The sequence below is a fragment of the Chinchilla lanigera genome, unplaced genomic scaffold, assembly GCF_000276665.1.
Source record: "Chinchilla lanigera isolate Chin_1 unplaced genomic scaffold, ChiLan1.0 scaffold00066, whole genome shotgun sequence".
NCBI classification, from domain to species: Eukaryota; Metazoa; Chordata; class Mammalia; order Rodentia; family Chinchillidae; genus Chinchilla; species Chinchilla lanigera.
The window spans coordinates 9069796-9085152 of NW_004955467.1; the positions used below are offsets into that span (position 1 = coordinate 9069796).

Here is a 15357-nt window from a genome sequence, read left to right on the forward strand (position 1 = left end):
AATCCTCCTGCCTCAGCCTTCTGAGTGCTGGGAATACAGGCTGAGACACCATATCTGGCTAAAATTATTCTTTGTCTTCTGCCAGTTTTGCTTTTTAGATCTGCTTTGATTAACCATTATGTTGAAATTGAATAGTCCTATACAAAAAGGCAAACCAACATTTTCCCTTTAACATTTCCTTTTAGGGGCCAGGGATTTAGCTCGGTGGCACAGCACCTGCCTGGCAAGCATGAAGTCCTGAGTTCAATTTCCAGGACCAAAAAAAAAAAAAAAAAAAAAATTACCTTTTAACAGTTTGTTTTTGTTTTTGTTTTTGTTTTTGAGACAGGATCTCACTCTGTCATCCAGACTGGCCTCAAACTCCTGGCAGTTCTCCCCCTTCAGCCTCCAGGAGGTAGCATGTGCTACCATAACTGGCCACAGTTCTTTTTTTTTTTTTTGTCTTTTTGAGACAGGGTCTCGCTGTGCAGTTCAGGCTGGCCTTGAGCTCACTTTGTAGCCCAGGCTGGCCTCGAACTTGCAATGATCCTCCTGCCTCAACCTCCCAAGTGCTGGGACTACAGGGGTGTGCCACCACACCTGGCTCACAATTTCTTAATACATGTTAAGCATACTTAATATGATTATCGGAAATACTTTAAAATACAAAATATTTGAATGTTGACATGATGTTCCTACTAGAAAATTCTACATCTGACTTTGTGATAGGTTACAATCAAAATGCTGGCACACTAAAAACGTTGTATAAAATCACCTTCAGGCTACTGACTAAGGCATATATGAAATATGAATGGATTTTGTGTTCAGACTTGAATTGCATCTCTTCAGATCTCTCTCTTTCTCTCTTTTTTTTTTTTTTTTTTTGTGTGTGTGTCTTTTTTTGAGACAGGGTCTCGCTGTGCAGTTCAGGCTGGCCTTGAGCTCACTTTGTAGCCCATGCTGGTCTCAAACTCACAACAATCCTCCTGCCTCAGCCTCTCAAGTGCTGAGATTACAGGCCTGCGCTACCATGCCTGGCTTATGATCTCTTATTATGTATATGCAAATATTCAAAATTTGACAAATTATAAAATCTCACACACTTGTTCCAAGCATTTGGGATAATGGATAACCTTAAGTTTTCTGTTGGCTGGCCAGTTACAAGTACTTTGTACTTATACCAAGTACCATCTGTTATTGAGCCACAGTTGTCTCAGCAGAATTACCCTGACACCTTTCCCAATAGATGTGTCATAGTAAGTACTAACCCTAGCTGGCTTCCTCTTGCCCATCCACTTTCTCTTGACCTTTTTAGATCTCTGTACAGGGAAGTCATGTTAATTTTAGACTATATTAGATTTGATTCACAAATTTAAAGCAATTAAGTTTTAAAAGATTCTATATTACAAACTGGCTCTATATTCCTAAAATATATTCCAGAGCCAATAATGAAGTTATCCACTCTATTAGGGGAAGAGTTGGAGCTTTAGACTCAGAGAGGTAGCCAGGCTGTGCCACTTACTAACTTTGGCCCTGGGCAAGCTACTTATTCTTTAAGTATCAGCTCCCTCATCTGTAAACCATCCTACATCACAGGGTTGTAGTGAGGATTAAACGAGCTAAGTTACACAAAGCACTGGCTAATAATAAGGCACTTAATAATTGGTAGCTGTTCTAAACAATCAAATTTACTGTTAGCCATTTCTCACCTCAGAGAGATTCACTTAAGATGATTGCAAGGTGAGAGAATTCATGACCTGGGTTATGAATAGGACCTTAAACTGCAGGAGCAGAGGGCTGATTTTATTCTTGTTCCTAATTGTTGGCCCCATTTCCTTCCTTTCTCTCATTTTGTATAACTAAGCTCCACTCTGCCATAATATGAAACAAACCTCATTTTACTGGATTCAGATAATTCTTATGGAGGCGTAAATGCTACTCATTTGGAAACCAAATGTTAGTCACAGATGTGGTCTAATTTTCTAACCATGACAGATATTACCTGGATGCTGAATATTGGGAAATATCAGGAATTCCCAAGGGAAGCATTTGTCACTAAATTGTGATACATAAGAATAGGAAAGAAGGGGCTGGGGATCTAGCTCAGCAGCAAAAGCGCCTGCCTGGCAAGCACAAGGTCGTGAGTTCAGTTCCCAGTACCGGAGAAAAACCAAAAACCAAAAACCAAAAACCAAAAAAAAAAAAAAAAAAGAATAGGAAAGAAAAGTAGAAGTTTTGAATGCTTTTTCCAAGGCATTTTCCCATCCCTTATCTCATTTAATCTTCTCAACACCAGAAGTTTCTGTTAGGGTAACCATGTCCTGAGTGTCCCTATTGTCCTGTCACTTTCTGTTATCTCTATTTTATGGTTGAATAATAGAAGCTAAAGTAAGGTAGATATTCTGTATATGGTTACAAAGCGAGGATGCCCCTCTTTCTCTCTCTCTCTTTTTTTTTTTTTTGAGACAGGGTTTTGCTATGTAGTTCAAGTTGGCCTTGGACTTACTGTGTAGCCCAGGCTGGCCTCAAACTCAACAGTAGTCCTCCTGCCTCAGCTTCCCAAGTGCTGCAATCACAGATGTGTGCCACCACACCTAGCCCAGAATACCTCTCTTCTGAGGTTATAACTCACACCTTGTACAACTATAGCTTGCCTTCTCTAACAAAAATCACCATTGACCTGTTTCATTTTAAATCTATAGAACTCAAGTCATCATCATAATACTTGACTTCTGTGCAACACTGCACAGTTTTCCATTCCCTCCTCTCAAGTATTCTCCCTTTGGCTTCCATGGCACCATTTTCCTGTTTCTCACTCACCTCTCTAGCTCCTCTTTGTGTGTCTCCTTTCCTTCCTCCCACTTACTGTTCCTCCCAGGCCCTCTGCTTAGATCACACTTCACTCTCAAGTTTATCTCATCCTTGACTTATATCTGCCAGTAATTCTGACACCCATAACTCTGACCCAGAGCTATCTTTACCAAATAAGGTCTGAACATGCATACTTGTATGCCCCCAAATTACCTCATATAGGTAATTTCATCTTTCTCTTCCAGCATTCCCTTGTTCAATCACTGGGCTCATCATCTTCCTGGCTGGCCCAGCCAGGCACTTGGTGTCACATTTGCCTCTTCCCTCTTCCTCAGACCTTGTATTACTCACTTTCCCATCTCTAGGACAAAATACCTGATAGTCACAACTTAAAAGAGTGGTTTATTTTGGCTCATAGTTTCAGTCCATGGTTGGCTGGCTCCAAGACAGAAATGACACGGCAGAAGAGCATGGCAGAGGACAGGTGCTCCTTGCATAGTAGCCAGGTAGCAAGGAGGAACTGGGACAAGAACACACCCTTCCAGGTCACACCCCCAGGGACCTACCTCCAACTGGAGCCCGCCTCCCAACAGTGCATTTAGCTACTGAATCCACCAGTAGATGAATCTGCTGATGACTAGCCCCTGCAAAGGTCCAGTCACCTTGTAAACGCATGAGGCTTTACCAGACATTTTAGATCTGAACTATAACTTTGCTCTCTACCCAATTACTGAACTGATCTCTACTGCCACTAACCTCGTTCTAGCCACCTTCCTATCCCAGACTGCTGCAGTAGCATCAGCCAGCTGCAGCCTTGTTGTCTCTGCTCCCCACAGCCCCTTCATTCCATTCTGCCTTGACATTGTAGTCAAGTCACTTTTTAAAAATGCAAATCTGGGCGTGGGGATTTAGCTCAGTGGTACAGTGCCTGCTTGACAAGCATGAGGTCCCGGTACCCGGAAAAAAAAAATAAATAAAAATGCAAATATGATTATGGCCTTCTCCCCATAAAACTTTTAATCCTAAACTTGTTTTATTTTTCTCTCTCTCCCCCTCTTTTTACAAGCACTTGACTTATTTATTTTATTTTATTTTATTGGTCTTTTTGAGACAGGGTCTCGCTATGCAGTCCAGGCTGGTCTTGAGAATTATATACTTTAAAAGGGTGAAATTCATTGTATATAAATGATGAAGTAAGTCCCTGACTTATTAACCAGTTCTGTTTCAAGAGAATTTTCTAAAGTTGGATTCATTCTTAAGTCCAACATAAGTGAGTCTTACATACTGTACCTTTGACACAAATGTGGTTTATATTGCTTTGCCCCTCCTAGCAGTCCTCTCCACATCACCACTGCTTTCCCCTTGCTTCTGGACATCCTGGGCTCTGACTGAGCACTGTAGTACTGTATGCTGTTGCACTGTACAGTAAGCACACAGCAGCATAACTGTGACAATGTCCAGCAGACACTTGAGCTACCACCACAATTTGTTCACATCTACAAGTGTTCATAATGCCAGGTCCATTCATATTTGGGAAAGTTCACAACTCAAATGTTTGTAGGTTGGGGACTTACTGTATATCTTTTTTTTTTTAAACGCAGAAACTTACCTGAGCCTCCCAGGACTTACAAAGCCTCCCAGGACCTGGCCTGGCCTCCACATCTTCCACTGTTCCCCTCTCCTCTCGTATCCCGCTCCTCTCAGCAACACGCTGCACTTCCTTCTGCTTTTGAGCTCCCCACACCCTCACCTCTAATATTTGCTTGTGCTATTTATTTTTTGCAGGAAGCATTCTGTCTTCTACCTGTCCCTTTACAATCTCCCTCCTCTTCAGTTAGCTAACTCCTTGTCCTTCAGGCTCAGTCTTGCCTGGTCTCCCCAGAGGGGATTAGCTGTTCCTGCTATGTTCCTGAGGCATTTCATACTTATCTCTTTTGTAGCATTTATTACATTTGCCCATTTATGGATGTTTATTGAATATCCATACTGGGCACTAGGCTGGGTGCTGGTTGTTTAGTGGCAAGTAAGAGTTATGATCCCTGTCCTCATGGAGTTTACAGTCTAAGAAGGGAGAAAGATGGACATGAAAAATTACACTAAGTATTTTAATTATAGGTAACATGTTTCAGGGCATGTTGAGAGAGTATGAGAAGAGACTTAATATAATTTGAAGGATCACAGCAAACCTCTGAGAAAGTGACATGTGATTAAGCAACTTTAACAGGAATTAGCCAAATGATGAGTGGAGGGTGGGTGGAGTGTTCCATCAGAGAAATGAAAAGGCTGTAACCAGAAGGAGCTTGGAGGAGTTTCACAAACTGAAACGCCAATGTGGGAGACAAAGAGGGGACTAGAGAGCCAAATCATGCAGGTTCTTGTGCAGATCCTTAGGCTAGAGGTAGAACAGCTAAAAAGTTGATGAACACAAGGACAAAATGGGAAAACAGGAGACACCTGAAACTGAGGATTGGTGAAGTTGCTGTTTCACTAATTGAATATCTCTATTAGCTGAGTGACACGAACCCTTTGTTGTTAAGCTTCAACAGCCAGGCTTCTGTTACATGTACCCACATACCATGGTATACTACAAAGCAGTGGTGGTGAACCTATGGCATGTGTGCCACAGCCAGGTGTTTGTTATCATTGAAAGCTCTAAAAGGTTCGCCTTCAATGATATGGAGTAATATCTGCCTCTTCATACTGATCATTCAGGAGAAGCCTATACATTTCATCTCCCTTACTGTTCTATAGGAGAATCAGTTTATTAGCCTACATATCACTCACTTTCTGCATCTTCAAATAGTGCCAGTGGACAAGTAGCAAGGGACTTTATCTAAATCTCTGACTCTTGAGTTTAATAGGCTTCAAAGAGGTAGTTATGTGTACCATAAGTATTAATTAAGGATTAATAAATACCCGCAAGCATTTATTTATTGCAATTCTGTGCTAGGCACTGCATGGCTATTGAGGATCCAGAGATTATATCATGAGATGATTGAAGCTGGATGCCCACTAAACAGAAGGTCCTAAAGGGCAAAACCTGAGCTGCCCCCAGTAAGGGAGAGACTTAATTTCAGCAGTCTACTATCTTGTTGCTCATCTTACTCTTCTTTACCCCATCCCAACTTTAATAGTCTCTCTTTATGTATTCATATGTCAGTTTTTTGTTGTTATATTTTAGTGCTTTCCATGTGCCTAGAATACCCAGTACTTGGGCTGCATATTGGTATTTTGAATGCCTAATCTTTTTTTAATGGCTAATCCTTGAATTTCAAAATAAGGGTCATTCAGGTTTCAAATGTTTTTGTGCTTTCTTACCACTAAACCTTGGGCTCTTGCTGATCCACCATAGGGCAACTGTTCTCCCAGTATCAACACACTACGTGCTGCTTTCCCAGACTCAGCTGTGGGAATGGATATATTAACCTTATCCCATTGTCGTGATTGGGTGTTATACTCTCAATCCCAAATGATGGAGCCCCTCACTCAGCTTCAAGGCACAACCAGAATAAAACATGGGATGGCAGTAAAACACTTCACACAGGTCATTAACAAAGACCCAAGATTAAAGCTTAGGAATTTGAGCCACGGGGACGCTACCGGTATGACACAGGTGAGGCAGACCATTGAAACAGGTGTTAGGAATCATGGGACCACACTGTAATTTCACTTTTGATATTCGAGACTTTTAAAAGAATTGCTATTTGTATATAAGCATGTATAATATTTCAGGGGTAGAGGGTTGGGCTATTTAGAGGATTTGATGAAAATTATAGTTTTCTCCAAAGTAATACACATCCATGTGCATGTGTACACACACACATATCTGTGACTTGCCATGAGGATAGAAACCTTTTCTATACTGCAGTTTGGTCCTTTATTGTGTCCCGTTTGGATTTACCTTTTCTGTGCATATATTTTATCCCAGAGATTGGGCATGTTTCCTGCAAAGAACATACGCCTCTTTATTACCCCCCAATGATGTATGTATGTACAGACTGGGGCTTGTAGTAAACATTGGCCAGTTTAGTCTTTTGAAGCTGCTATGGTTTACTGAGAACAGGCAGTTTTCAATACTTCATTCTCTACCCAGCCTCCTTCCAACACAACAGAGATCACCACAAGAGGACTTGGACCCTACACTTATGTTCTGTTTACTTTCAGGTTTTAGTTTGAGGCATCATTTACATATTCCTCAGGCAAATATCTACTTTTGGATATTTAGAAAACAAGACAATGCCAAATAAAAAGCTTTATTGCAAAAAGAAATCAATAAGTAATAAGTTAATGCAGGCCAAGAATATACCTCAGCAGCACAGCACCTGCCTGGCAAGCGCAAGATCCTGAGTTCAATTCCCAGTACCAAAAAAAAAAAAAAGTTAATGCAGTCTATTATATTAAAAATACTGTAAAAGTTCTGATACCTTTATTCTTTCCTTGGCTCTGTATCGCACCCCATACACCCACACCTGTAATCAGAATCCCTATTTGCTCCACCCTACAAGTTACTTCTCAAACTTCACTCCCTTCCTGACATGTGCTTGTGGAAAAAACTAAAAGCAGAAGTAAATCTAATGTTAACAGAATGGTGACAGTGTAGTTTTTACTTTTTTTATCTTTCCCTCCCCACTATAAATCTCAAAGAGCCACCTTCAATCCTAACTTCTTTGTAGCCTGGATTTTTCCCACCTCCAGACCCCTTTCCCTGACTCTGCAGGCAATTACAGCCATCTGGTGGCCAGATGGGGAAATAACAGCATTTTTCCCAAAACATTTCTGGAGAGAAAACTATGTACAGTAGTAATAACTCAGTTTTGGATCTGTGGGAAGCAGTGAAGAAGAAACCTGTAGATGGAGCTTGCAGCACAGGAGCCAAACAGCCTGTCTCTTGCCTCCCAGGACACAACATTCCACCCACTAGTTATTACAGAAGAGTTCCTCAACATCTGAGTTCATTCAGTCAAAATTTATTGAGCAGCTGTGTACCCAGCATCGGGAATACAGTAAAGAACAAGATGGACTAAACTGCCCTTAAGAGCTTACAATCTACTAGCCAACTAGACAGTTACATCCAAAATTTTACAAAGTAAGAACTCTAAAAAATGCATAATGGTGAAGATTTAACAGAAAGTCTTAACCTATCTTGAGAAATTAGAAAAGCCTCCCTGAGAAAGAAACATTTAGGATCAGCTAGGTGGAAAGTGAAAGGAAGGGTTGGTGAGTAGAGAAAAGAGTCTTTGTGAAGCTTCCGAGGCAAGAAGACACATAATGAAATGAGCCCCCCTCCCCAGGGAATGAAGAAGAGTGTTGTAAGATGTGCAAAGTAGACAGGACCTGACACATGCAGGGTCTTTGAATTTAAAACTATTCCAAAAGCAAATGGGAGCCGCTGAGGAAGTTGAGGGAAGCAAGACGTTTTGATTTTTCAGAGTTCAATCTGACACAGTGTATGGAGGGCATAAGTGGAAATGGGAAGAGCAGTTAGGAAATCTCCCAAACAGTCTAGACAACAAATGATGATAACTCAGAGAAGAGAAGATGGATTCCAGAGATATTTAGAGCTAGATTCTACTTGGTTTTGTTTTTTGAGACAGTCTTGCTGTGTAGTTCAGGCTGGCTTGGAATTCAGTATGTAGCTGAGGATGGCCTTGAACTTCTGGCCATCATCCTGCCTCAGCCTCCGGAGTGCTGGCATTATAAGTGTGCACAGCCACGCCCAGCTTCTACTTGGGTATATGAAGAAAGGGCTGTTTCTGGCAAGAGGTACTAAAGCATGATATGTACTACAGAAAAGGGACAAGTTTGGGCAGAATGAGCACATTCCATAGGCATAGACCCTGAGGCTGGCATGAGAGGAACTGCACAGCTTTGATTCTTAAATAGCTTAGGTTTTAGTTGAAGATACACATGAAATCACTGCAAAACTGATTAAACATCACAGTGATTAATTCAGATGATACATGGTTTCCTGAATTCCATGGGACTAGACAGAAGACTTATGCCTCAGTGAATTCAGATACTGCAGAAGTCAACAATGATATCTTCACCTTTGTTCATGCTTCTCAGTCAGCCCCTCAGAAAACTCCCATGCAGCCCACCTAGTATCTCACAGCAACCACCTTCTCTTGCATTGGGGCCTAGGGCCTCTGACCAAAAAGATTTTCTAAACTCCGTGATTTTTTTTCTTTGGTACCAGGAATCGAACTCAGGACCTTGCCCTTGCCAGGCAGGCGCTTGTGCCACTGAGCTATATTTTCAGCTCCCTGATTCATTTTTGCCTGCTGCTGCCAGGAAGTTTACCTGTCTGTTATTCTGAATTCCTGACTCCTGTTTAAGGGAATCAAATCTAGTCCTTGATGGTTCTCATTTGGTCACTAGGAGGGTTTTCTGTCTTACTTAGCTCCTTTCTTTACATGACTTCTATCAAACCCCTCTTTTGGAGTCACTGTTTCACAAAATCAACTGTCTTCCTCACCTTCTCTAAGTAGTAAGGCCCATTGGTGGAAAGAAAAGTGCTTCCTTTTGCTCTCTCATCAAAGTGTCCCAATCTACAAGCCCGTTCCCCACTCTAGTTTTAACGTGAGTCAATAAAGTTGCTCTTTGCATCAAAAAAGTTAGAAATTTTTCTATGGGATTAACAAAGACGCAGCCTTAATAGCTATTGCTTAGCTGACACTTAGCCTTCCCTGCCCCCTCTCTGCCCCTGAAGTACTGTGCTAATTAACTCCAATTTAATAAGTGTGTGATGACACAATAGGCATATGGTTTCCCATTGTGCAACACATCCAGGACAAATCTACATCCCAAATACTTATTCTGAGAGCAGTGGTTACCAATGTTAGCATGAGGTCAGACATTGAGACAGTCTCTTTACACTGAAAAAGAATGTGATCTTTGGAGCTAGCAGACTTGGACTTGCATCCTAGTTACTAACCAATTGCCTTTGTGCTACTTTCTAAGGTTCAAAAGACTTAGCTGTAAAATAGTGTTAGTGGCATTCACCTTATGGGATAGTTGTAATAAAAAGGATATATAAAGCATCCAGTATAATACCTACACTGAATTACCTGATAACATTTATCTTCTTGTGTCTAAGTTGTCCAATACTCTTCTAGAAGGAGATAAGCCAATTCTGCATGGTCAATGATAGTTATTTCCTATTCTTTTTTTTTTTTTTCCTATTCTTGTCTTTGTAAATCTCATATTCCCCACCCATCACATTTCCATCATTGGCAAAAATGTTCTTCCATTCCCTCATCCCCATGTAGGACTTTTCTTACTATTAAAAAGTTCTAGTTTAGCTCCATCTGACTTTCTTCCTTTCCATCTCCCTAATCCAAGATACTATGTCTTCTTGTATCATTCCTAAAGATTAGTTCACTTTTGGCATCCTCCCTAATTTTCTCAGAGCAAATCGTAAAGGAGCTGGGGAACAGGACTCATTCTTCATAAGGGCAAAGGGACCAACCACAAGACGGTTCCAAGAGGAAAATGGAGATCTAAGTCCTGGCACCCCACACCCTGACCTCTTCCTCAAGGCACAGAAAAAGACAAACTCAAAATATGTCTTGAGTCTACAAGAGCACACATCTTTCCTATAGCTCTGTGAGGTCGTCATTGAAGTAGAGCAGTACTGCAGGTGTGTGGAGTGTGCTGTCCATATTGAGATAGTCAAACTCTTCCTCCTCATCCCGGATCCCATTTTCTTCCAGGGTACAATTCATGTTCAGGTTCTTTCCTTCATATTTCCATGTGTAGCTGGCAGCATGTGCATTATAGGGGAGATAGCGGTGCAGAATTTCCCACACTGACTCCAGAGCCCCCACCTGAAGAACATAGAAGCACCCTACCTCCAGAATTCTGGATGGAAAATTCACACACACACACACACACGATGGATGGGGACACCCAGCACCCAGTATATGGCAGCTGGGATCAGAATGTCTCCTTTGACACACAGCAGCTTGGGCACTGTACAGTCCCTGAAATAAAGCTGAGGTTCCAGCATGCAATGAAGTCTAAAAGATGACCCAAAAGGGTCAGAACCATACACACATACACATACACACACACACTCTTCATCCTTACAATAGGGTAGACTAAAAGTCAACTGCTGTCCAAAAGAGCATGTAAGAGCTTCCAAGGATCACCATCACTAAGATGCTGCCCAGTACTTATGAAAGAGTCTCTTGTGCCACTGTGACCTAGCCACTCCTAGAATTTCCAACCCTGGAAACCTGGGTAGTCTGCTTTCCTCAGTCAGTGTAAAGGGAGAATACAGTCTCTACCCGTTATGAGAACCTGGTGGTCTGAAGATCTGCCTGCTTCCCAGTTCCCTCTATCTAACTAAATCTCACCCGGGCACCAAATCTCACCTCCAGGACGTGCTCCTGCGACGTAAGCGTGTTAACAATACAGATGTTCCGAGTCTTGGCAGACAACCGCCCCACTTCGTATTGCGACCGCTTCCACCAGGGCTTCCCGAAATCATTAGCCCAGTCCGAACGCGGCAGCTGAGGCGGGACGTGAACGAAGCGGCCCCGCGGGGTGCGGTACCTCAGGCAACCGGTTAGCGGATCTACGTGCTTGCGGATCTTTAAAACAGGGTTTGGGAACGGGGATTGTCGGAGCAGTCACAATTTCATGGTTCTAGCTGTTCTACTTTTCCTCCCCTTCCCCGCTCTCCCCGTCAACCAGATTCCAACAGAACTCACGTCTTTGGTTTTTGGATCAAACCAGTGGCTGATGTCCTGGCCTGCAACTTCCAAGATGGGTTTCAACTGCAAGTTCCCTAGGAACGAGCAGCCGCTGTCAATGACCGCCACCCAAAACACCCCCACACGCCACACACAGCTCATCCCTGGCCCAAAGTGTGCCCCTTACCCTTATACTCCTGTACCAGCGGGGTTAGGTTGTACACACATCCCAGGTAAGACACCCAAAGGTCTTCAGGCCGGTTATGTTGTGCCACCTCCGCCGGCGTGAAATACCGTCGCCGGAAATACTCAAAGTCTGGCCCAGGCACTAAGCCTCGGCGCTCCATGGCTGGCTCTTTTAAACACCGGGTCCCTTAGCTTGTTTCCTCTCTCCTCAGCACATACTCACTACACCATGCTCCCTCCCATTGAGGCGCTTAGACCAGTGCGTTTACCCGCTGACATGGAAACCATTGTCCTTTTTCAGCCACCGTCAACTAAGATTCAATACTGTATGGGCGAGGAGGATCTTGGGTTGCGTGTGCTCACGGGAAATGTAGTCTGATTCCGCCGTCGTGTATATGAAGTATTGGGTTCCGGGAGAAAACAAACAATGTTTTAATTCAGGGGCCTGGAATACATCGGATACGTAGGCGAAATTATCTCCTACGACAAAAAAAAAAAATAAAAGCTGAGTTGGCAAGATAGAAGAACGTATTCTTGTAAATTTCAGGGTTAGATGTGTAAGAAACTACAGGTAAACCTCTCGCGATATTTTAAGACGTCCGGTGTAGTAGGTTTCAGCGAGCCACAGTAGACGCTCGCGAGATCTCTGCTATTGCCCAAGTGACTATGAATGATCTCGCGAAAGGAAAGAAGTCGGAAGGGCTCGCGAGATCTCAGAACACCCGACCCGAAAGGTTCTCGGGAAGTTCAAGCGCCCAGAGGTGGTCCCTGGGCAAATGGCTGGAGCTGGGCCGACCATGCTACTACGAGAGGAGAATGGCTGTTGCAGTCGGCGTCAAAGCAGCTCCAGCGCCGGGGTTAGCGCAGGCTCGGGTTCAGAGACTGAGGAGCAATCGGGCACCAAGATGGGGGTATGAAGGGGGAACTGCAGCTCCCGACAGCCTCTGGGCTGCGTGTGAGTGCCCCGCGGGATGCCGGGAGCTGTGGTTCCGTGGGCGGCGGGGCGGGCATCCCTGGCTGCGCGGTCTGAGTGCGTTTCCTGCCCCGTGCAGGACTCGGACGGGGAGCTTGAAGACTCTCCGGCTGCGCGTGCCCGGCAGCAACTGGAGGCGCTGCTCAACAAGACCATGCGTATTCGCATGACAGATGGGCGGACTCTAGTTGGCTGCTTCCTCTGCACCGACCGCGACTGCAATGTCATTCTGGGCTCGGCACAGGAGTTCCTCAAGCCGTCGGGTTAGTGCCCAGGGGATGCACACCCATCTGAGAATGTGGCAAGACATTTCCCCTTCAGAGCCTGGCTCTACCCCCTTGCTTTTTAGGGCTGGTTTTTGTGGCTCAGAAGGGGCGGGATCGATACTGGCCTGCTTCACTGATGCTTTGACCCTTCTTTCCAGATTCCTTCTCTGCCGGGGAACCCCGTGTGCTGGGTCTGGCCATGGTACCGGGACACCACATCGTTTCTATTGAGGTGCAGAGGGAGAGCCTGTCAGGGCCCCCATATCTTTGACCACAATCTTGCATGTCTTTGAGACTTCATTAAATTTCTGACAGAAGTGTTTTGTGTGTAACCTGGATGCCAGGGCAGAAAGAGCACGCCCTACCCTTAGAGGAAAGGATTTATCTGAAGTCGGGAGCATTCTCAGTCCTCTTCCCCCAACCTGATATCCTGGATGCCAAAGCTGCTTTCTACTTCGAGGGTGGGGACGGGGCACAGGCTGAGCAGGCCCTAGGGTGGGCCCCTGCATCTTCCCTCCCACGCTGCTGATCCAGGATTGTGGCCGGAGGGGATGGAGGGGGTGTCATCCTGCTCCGGAAGGCCCATTGTTTCCCACTCCGGCCTGGCAACACCGAGTTCCTCTAGGTTGAGGTCAGAGAACAGGCCCGGGTCCCCAAGGAGAGCTGGGTAGGCAGCTGAAACAGGGCCCCTTCCACTCTGTTGATGGGGAGGTGACACAGAGGTCAGGGACAGAACTCTGGAAGTTCTGACCAGGAAGAAGGGGGACTGATGAGATAAGAGCAGGCCGGGAGGCTGAAGGATGCTCGGTCCTGTGCATTTGTACTCTGGGGATGTACCCTGGGGAACTCATTTCCTGCTCCTGGGCACAGGGCAGAAATGATGTTTTCTGTGCCACCCCTCTGTTCACGGAGCACATTCAGTTAAAAAATTCTTTATTGATGTGTGATCACTTCTTCTCTTCCACCTCTGTCTTTCAGAGCTGTAAATACAAGTTGTCCTATTCACTAAGGATGGGAGGGGGTGCGTGTGTGCAGGGTCCAGCCCAGATAGGATGGATGTGAGTAGTAAGAATAAGGTGAGTCTTCTGGGGATATGGGAGTTTTCACTACCATTGGATCCACAGAGGTTGCTCTTCCCCCAAAGGGATGCTAAGACCCAGCTAAAACAAGGATTGAGCAAGGCAGAAGACCCCGGTTTCATTTCAAATCCTTGGGCGGACAGGAGGGGAGGGCAGACTTAAGGTTGTTCTTGAATTGAGGCTCCTCAGACCCAGACCTTTCCTGGTGTGGGAAGAGCCTGGGCCCCTGCTGAGGGCCGGGTTTGCCTGGGCTGCTGGGTGCCCTGGCGCCGCCGATAGAGGGCTCGGCTGTAGGGCACAAGGCAATCAGCCAGGCGGAGGCGGAGGCAGAGGCGGCGGTAGCTGGCCAGGGCAAGCACAAGCAGTGGCATGAGGAGCAGGAATCCGGTGACCAGCAGGGCCGTGAAGCCCGGATCCCGCAGGTGTGCGGTGCAGGGGGGTGCCTGGGAGCGCAGGAACTGTGGGAGAAGAACAGCGGTCAGGCCCAGGCCAACCTGGGCCGCTCTGCCAGGATAAAACGGCCCAGTCGAGAACCGGTGGCCTGCAGACACCAGCGTCACTACACACGAAAACCAACCCACACGCACACCCTGGGATGTATGCTCACCTGGGAGTGGCAGAGAAAGCCAAAGCCCAGCATGGTGACAGCGGGTAGCAAGATGGTCCCCAGGACCAGCGCCAGCAGGAGAAGATTGAAGGCAGCCACCAGCAGATTCTGAGCCGTTACCAGCACAGCGCAGGCCCAGCAGTCCAGGGGGTCCCGGGGTTCTGGGCCGCCGCTGAGAACCGGTCGCTGTGCACCAGGGACATCCGCCATGGCCCGGCTGGCTCCCGCCCGTCTGGACCTCCGCCCTTTTAGCCGGCTTTCCTGCCCCTCCCCCGGCCCAGCCCCTCCCCCCCCATCCTGGAATGTGGCTCTAGGATTAGACACCCCCATCCCAAGGAGAGACCAGAGCGCTCTGGACATTCCACAGGCGCCTCAGGGGAGGGGCTCGCCCTAGCTAGGGTCTGCCCCATACGTCCCCATCAATCACCGTCTTGTGGCCCTCCCCCGTACCCTGCCCTGGTATCACCACCAGCACGTTATCAAACAGGGGTTTTTCTGCTTTTATTTTTAATATTAATATTCTCACACAAAAATCACCAAAAATAAGGATAGGACTGGGAAGACCTCTCTACCCTTGGGGCAGAGAGACAGTGCAGTGCCAGAGGGCGAGACTGTAAACCCCCCACCCCTCCGCAGCCCCAGCGGGGAGAAAAACCCACCCCTGCAAAAAACAAAACCCCAGAGAAACGCCCGAGGTGTCCCTGCCCCAGTGAGACCCTGGCCCTGGGCTGTTTCATACTTGTAAAGAAAAGGGACGGGG

At 45.7% G+C, this 15357-nt stretch overlaps 3 protein-coding genes across 3 annotated transcripts; 1 reads left to right on the plus strand and 2 right to left on the minus strand.

Moving 5' to 3' along the window:
- Positions 1 to 7741: 7741 nt before the first annotated feature.
- On the minus strand, positions 7742 to 11964 carry LOC102029382 (cytochrome b5 domain-containing protein 1). Its single transcript, XM_005399450.2, has 4 exons — positions 11674 to 11964; positions 11505 to 11581; positions 11166 to 11384; positions 7742 to 10616 (listed from the first exon to the last, which is right to left on the minus strand). The coding sequence occupies exons 1-4, from the start codon at positions 11831 to 11833 to the stop codon at positions 10386 to 10388; spliced, it is 687 nt and encodes a 228-aa protein (XP_005399507.1). The 5' UTR covers positions 11834 to 11964; the 3' UTR covers positions 7742 to 10385.
- Positions 11965 to 12308: 344 nt separating this feature from the next.
- Naa38 (N(alpha)-acetyltransferase 38, NatC auxiliary subunit) lies at positions 12309 to 13229 on the plus strand. The gene is given in 3 exon segments (XM_013522065.1): positions 12309 to 12665; positions 12668 to 12908; positions 13070 to 13229. Coding segments are annotated over 3 exon segments (681 nt in total). The 5' UTR covers positions 12309 to 12338; the 3' UTR covers positions 13183 to 13229.
- Positions 13230 to 13827: 598 nt separating this feature from the next.
- Positions 13828 to 15039, minus strand: Tmem88 (transmembrane protein 88). The gene is made up of 2 exons (XM_005399454.2): positions 14598 to 15039; positions 13828 to 14448 (listed from the first exon to the last, which is right to left on the minus strand). Exons 1-2 carry the CDS (start codon positions 14955 to 14957, stop codon positions 14176 to 14178), a joined length of 633 nt encoding a protein of 210 aa, XP_005399511.1. The 5' UTR covers positions 14958 to 15039; the 3' UTR covers positions 13828 to 14175.
- Between the last annotated feature and the right edge of the window lie 318 nt (positions 15040 to 15357).